The sequence below is a fragment of the Myzus persicae genome, unplaced genomic scaffold (genome assembly GCF_001856785.1).
Source record: "Myzus persicae strain clone G006 unplaced genomic scaffold, MPER_G0061.0, whole genome shotgun sequence".
Classification (NCBI taxonomy): Eukaryota; Metazoa; Arthropoda; class Insecta; order Hemiptera; family Aphididae; genus Myzus; species Myzus persicae.
In genome coordinates, this window is record NW_019101416.1 from 485,050 (window position 1) to 491,263 (window position 6,214).

At 34.9% G+C, this 6,214-nt stretch overlaps 1 protein-coding gene across 1 annotated transcript; it reads right to left on the minus strand.

The window, feature by feature from the left end:
* Positions 1 to 405: 405 nt before the first annotated feature.
* Positions 406 to 4,706, minus strand: LOC111029015 (semaphorin-2A-like). Its single transcript, XM_022307836.1, has 4 exons — positions 4,534 to 4,706; positions 4,266 to 4,457; positions 3,147 to 3,393; positions 406 to 1,882 (listed from the first exon to the last, which is right to left on the minus strand). Exons 1-4 carry the CDS (start codon positions 4,629 to 4,631, stop codon positions 1,799 to 1,801), a joined length of 621 nt encoding a protein of 206 aa, XP_022163528.1. The 5' UTR covers positions 4,632 to 4,706; the 3' UTR covers positions 406 to 1,798.
* Positions 4,707 to 6,214: the final 1,508 nt, after the last annotated feature.

Consider the following 6,214-nt stretch of genomic DNA (forward strand, 5'->3'; position numbering starts at 1 on the left):
ACAATGACTTGTCTTAAAGTTATAAAATATTTTAACAAGTATATTTAAACAAATTGTATTTACAGTATAGAAAAATCCGTAGCTTCTAAAAAATGAACGTGAAATTAATATAATATCGTATACATACATATATATTATGTATACTTATAAGTAATAACTCGTAAAAAGTATATATAATATGTACGTACTTTTATGCGTATTACGGTTAGATACTTTTTTTTTAATGGATGGAATTTCGAAGAAAATACGTAGTGGTACCTACGATGAAACTAAAATAGATAAAAATCATGCAAGTCAAAAATTCTGTACATGATGAAATATTATTCAATATTGCTAATTGAAAAAATGGGAAGGAGCGAGTTAAAATGAATTATTTTTTAAAAATTATTTGTGATTTTTTTTGTATTTTTTTTTTGTTTTTTGTTTTCATATAATTATTTAATAAATTTAGCGCCGGGATAGTGCCTAAGCGTTACTGTTGGCTAGGTCTAGACGCTACGCAGTGTAGGTATACAATTTTTGTTGGAATTATGTACTGTGCTAACTGTAATTTTTTTTTTAAACCTTATTTTAAAAAATATATTGAGCTCGCTTAAGGCTCTAATCGCATCGGAAACAATAATAATTTATACAAATAAATATAATTTAAGTACATTATTTAATTAAGCGAACAGAGATAATTTTAACAAACTAATATAACTAAAAAATACAAAGTTGATTGTATTACGCTAAGAGTGTGGGGGGAGGTAATAATAATATACTTAGTGATAACCGAGTCTTATTGTCAAAATAAATACATAATAATAATAATAGTCGTAATAATAATCATAATAATAATAATAATAATAATAATAATAATAATAGTAATAAAATAATACAAAATAATACAAAAATGTAATCATGATATAGGTCCTACACACTATAATGAAAATAGTGTTATGTTTATAACGTCACGACCGTGTATTGCTATAACGAAGCACCATAACTTTACTGTTATATGTATAATAATAAAGAGCCACGCAAAAAAATTGAAAAAAAATTGTAAAAAAATAAAACGGAAAAAATAATATGAAGCTCACTCTATCATATTATAAAATATTATGCCTAATTGGGTAGTATAATAACATATTATTTCCATATATTTATTAAAAAAAAACCTAACAGCTACATTATCACAGAAGATTGTAGATAAAATATGTATATATCGTTAAAAAAAAAGGTATAGTATAATATCGGCCGTCGCTCGTCGCGGTTATAGTTTAAAGCTTATATAGGCAGTCTGTACATTAAATTCTAATTATTAATATACAAAGTACACAATATACATTATACATATCATTATATACAATATATATACGTATACACGAGTACATACATTCCATGTATTACGTATTTTAGGTACAAACACCTATATACCTACAGGTGTATATTATATATTATATACGTGAATCTGCATTAAAATTAAAAAAAAAAATCCTCTTATACTATATTATACTTAACGACTATGACGACGACGACGACGACGACGACTATTTATGATGGCGCTTTTACCTCATTCAATATATATTATATATTGTTATTACATTTTTTTACTTATTTTTCCGCGGCGGTGGAACGACTGACACGACGATGACGGTATATTATCATAACATTAACGCATATTATAATACAATATACATATATATATATATATATATATTATAGCGTGAACATGGGATGGGGATGGTGTTTGTGGTGGCTGTGGTGGTAGTGGCGACGGTTGCTTGCACCTCGTATATTCTCGTGTATAGTATCCTCCTTATAGGGCCGGGCTTGCGTTTAATTCGTTTGACAGGAGACCCTGGGCAATCGCGGTCTCGTTTTGTCTTGAGCTACTGCATTGCTGTGATATGCATAAAAAAAAAACACACGGTATAATAACGTTACATCGTACTATCGAATATTATAGGTATAAAATATATGGGTAAAATGTGACTGAACATGACTACCTAAATACGAGTATATTGTATACGTTCAGCAGGGCACGAGTAAATCATAATCAATATAATATACACACTGCAGAATTAGTCCTATAAATAGTGTCTAACTAAAACTAATGACCAGACACGTGGGGTTCTTATGTTTTGAGATCGATAAAAAAAAAAGCACATTTATGAATCCTCATTCGTGTGTACGAATATGTTTGCGAGCATGTATTTGAATTATCGTGTACACGAGCCTATAAAATATTATATGACGTGTTCGTATATCGCGATATCGATTAATCGAGCAATTAATCGAGCAATTAAATCGGGCACAGTGTATAATAATAAAGTATCATTTTAATATGAGACACTGCACGACAGATGTCCTCGCGTGATACGAGAAAAGTCGATACTATTAAACGTTTATATAATATATATTATATTATATAAGTCAACGTGGTAGTTTACCGAATAATTAACGATGACGTCATCTCCGAACTGCATTAAAATATCGTACGCGTCTTAATTCCCCGAGAACTTTTTCAATTACTCGACGAGTTGTTATCCCAAAATAAGTATGTCCGAAACGCTAATCGGCGAGGCGAAAAGTTTTCCGCGGATTCCGATACAACGGTTTCTTGGCGTCAGTCGTCGCGCACGCGGTATCTTTTTGGCTCGTTCTCGAAATCAACCCTCTTCTTCCTCTCCCACCATTTTGAAATTTGATTTACTGTCTCGTATAATAAAAACATCGTTTATACAGCGGCTATAACTTTAAACGTTATTAAACGACGAGCAGAATAATTTAAACAATTCCCTCTAAACACGAGTCGAGAATAATTAGATTACGGCGTTCGATAAACACGGAAGAAAAAAAGAATTCGTTTGCACGGTAAAAGGCGCCGACGTGCTACAATAATACGTCGGGATAGCGATTGTCGAAAATAAGACTCCCTTCCCCAAAAATCTTATACCTTTCGCACCGTTCGGTCCCGTCCCGTTAAACGTTATCTACACTTTATTTATATTTATTTGGTAACGGAAAGTAAAAGGTCTGTCTATCGATAAATTTCTCAGCTACCTTCGAGATCTTACGATTTAAGTTTGTTTTTGTTTTTTATAGTCGCCTTCCACGAGTACATCCCTACACATGTATTTCATAATTTACGTTATTATACTCACAGCTTGTTTTTTCTCCCAAGATTTCATCGCGCTCTTATACTTCTGGAACTCGTGGCACCAGTCCGAGTACACCCGATGGTAGTCAGACGACCGGGCCGGTGGCGAACACCGATGCGCGTCCACCGTCAAGTTGAACGTGCACAACAGGGCGCCGGCCAGCTGACAGTCGTATCGGCCGCCGTCCTCTTCCGATGCTCCGACGATCACCATGCCACCTTCGACGGTCGCAATATATTTTTCCACTCGGCTGTAAAAAAATTAAAAACAAGTCTTACATGAGAACTGCGGTACAATTGAATTCCGATAAAAGAAAAAAAAAATAATAATAATAAAAATAGAGTCTTTTGCTCAATGTCGTCGGGTCGAGCGCAACTCGATCCGAATTTATCGTAAATTATATTATTATTCGATGACTCGCGTTCGCCACTGGTAAAACTACGTAGGTATTCCGGTCGTCGAATCCACTAATGGTATAATAATAACAACATGACCGACGGCGGGACGTAAGACGACGGTCGCGTTGCGAGGGACAACTCGGTTATCGGATCGCGCGTTAGTAACAAGGGTAGTATAATAATTCGACGTGTACGTGAGCCGGGGTGGAAAATTAAGAATTATAAACGTGGACGACAACGACGACGACGACGACGACGACGACGGTGGTGGTGGCAGCCGCGGTATGGAGGAACGATATGCGGTATATATAGGTGCAGCGCACTGCGTAATTGGAGCGCGATCGTTATACCCACCTACCCGTATATTCGCTGCGCGAGCAGAACGCGAAACAATTGCCGAGAGCTCGGTACACCACCCGGTACATAATAAATGTAAATTCAATTTCTTCGAGTACCGGGACCGCGTATATTTCGGTATATCATATACCGTGTATTGCAGTCGTCAGCGATTCCTTGGGAAAATATTCTCCTTTACCCGGAGAGCTTCGAATTTCTGATTTAATTTCTTCGCAGAATTTCGTCGTCGCCCCCAGCTGCAGTCGTTTGAATAATAAACGATGTACCTACCTACTACTACTACTACTATCATCATCATTATTATGAATATACGGTAGTGGAGACCGCCCCGCATCACATAATAATATATTATTGTTATTGAGTTTACCTGAACGAGACCATGTACCGTCCCTTTTCCTTGCTGTGGTGGTACCAGGTGACCGGGTATACCTTTAGCACTTGCGGCATTTTCACGAAACAGCTGAGGTGCACGCTCTGGCCGAACGTCACGGTCAGCCTCTTGTTGACCACCGAGCTTTCGCACACGCTTCGCGACGAGTTGGTCACGTCCTGCAGGAGCCTGTAAAAAAACACAACGAACGGTCGTTCAGTTATCGTCGTATTGATCATCATCGTATTACCACGTATTGACTTACCCTGGCTGGTAGGGTTTGCAGGTCTTGGACTGTTTGTCCCATCCGCAATACGGGTCGTGGACGCACCGCAAGCAGCTGTCGTACCGGTGAGTGCACATTGACAAGTATATCTGTCGGACGCTCTCGTCGGAAGCAACGTACAGGGCTTTGTGCTGGAAAAACAAAATAAAATATATTATTTAAGTAATATTAGAAACTTGAGTCGTGTACACACAATCTATATCGGCAAGGTGAAACTTATACTATATCATTATCGTATACCAGTGAGTAAACAATCGGGGGAGGCTATCTAAACTATAAACAATATTATGTTACTCAATTAATTTAGTTTGAACAAATAATGAAACAATAATAAATAATTAAATAGGTAATAATGAAAGACTTGCTAAATATGAAATAGAAATAAAACAGTAATCGCTGTTCAATTAAAAAAACAAATTGACACAAAATCATTTGTTGTTATGAAATAAATTAAATATACTTATATATAAGCCTATTCTAGGACATGGAATCATTTTCATTGTTTTTTCTATAAATATCAACCAAAAATGTTTTGCTCGTTCAAAAAGCTTGAAAATGTAATACAAAGTTTCTTAGCAATTTTAAAATATCAAAAATACATTGGTTCAGTTTTTTTTACAAGATCTGAAGATCTAATAAATAATTCATAACATTTCAAATTTTAATAGTTAAGTCTTAACAACTTACGTAAAAATGTCCTCATGATAAAGTTTTATTATAGATACACATAGCCAGATAGGTACATAGTTACAATTATTTTATATACATTTTATGGTTAAATTTTTTACGAAATTGGGTAATTAAACGAAAGAAAACGTTTTTAGTTATTTTGTTGTAATTCAAGAAATGTAATTTTTAGGAAACCTGAATCTTTTCATCATTTGTTATTATTGTGTCAATAATCACACAATACAATTTTGAAAATATTCAGTGTTAAATTTTAACTTTTAAGCTATTTATAAGTACTATAAACCTATTCACACCGTCCTCCGCTACGTATGTAATAGGTTATTCTGTATAAATGAACTACCTACTAAGTAACAGCTATTAATATTAAATCAAGCTATGTAATGACATAAAATTATGTGATTCGTTTTCGGCAAGAATTAGTTCAACGTATTGGCTATTATGGTATAGTGTATAATTAAACTACTAAACTACAATGTAAATAAATTATAATCGTATAGACCGCTTCCACACAGAATCGTTTTTAAACGTATACAATGGTTTATCATTACATTTAAGTTCAACGAATCCATTAGGGCGCTAACTCAATGATGAGTGACACTCGAGACACCCACAACTATTATGTACAGGTATAATATACCTGGTGTATGATAGGTATACATAGCTGAGTGATTTTCCGTAAAAACTATTTAAACTCGTAAATAAATGTTCTCATAGATTGTTATTATTATTCTGTCATCCTGTTTAACTATAGTACGAGGATGCGCTGCAGTCTCAAATTCACCCCTGACGAGCCACTGCGGTTAACGGAATACGAGTGGGTTATGTATACCGCGGTATACACGTGTTGTAATGACGCGATGTTATCGCGGGCGCAGTCGAGTGCGAATAACGTTTGGCAAGTCCTAAACAAATATACGGCTGGGTATCGTCGTAGCTAGTGGCTGCTGCTGATTGGGCTTTATGAGATTTG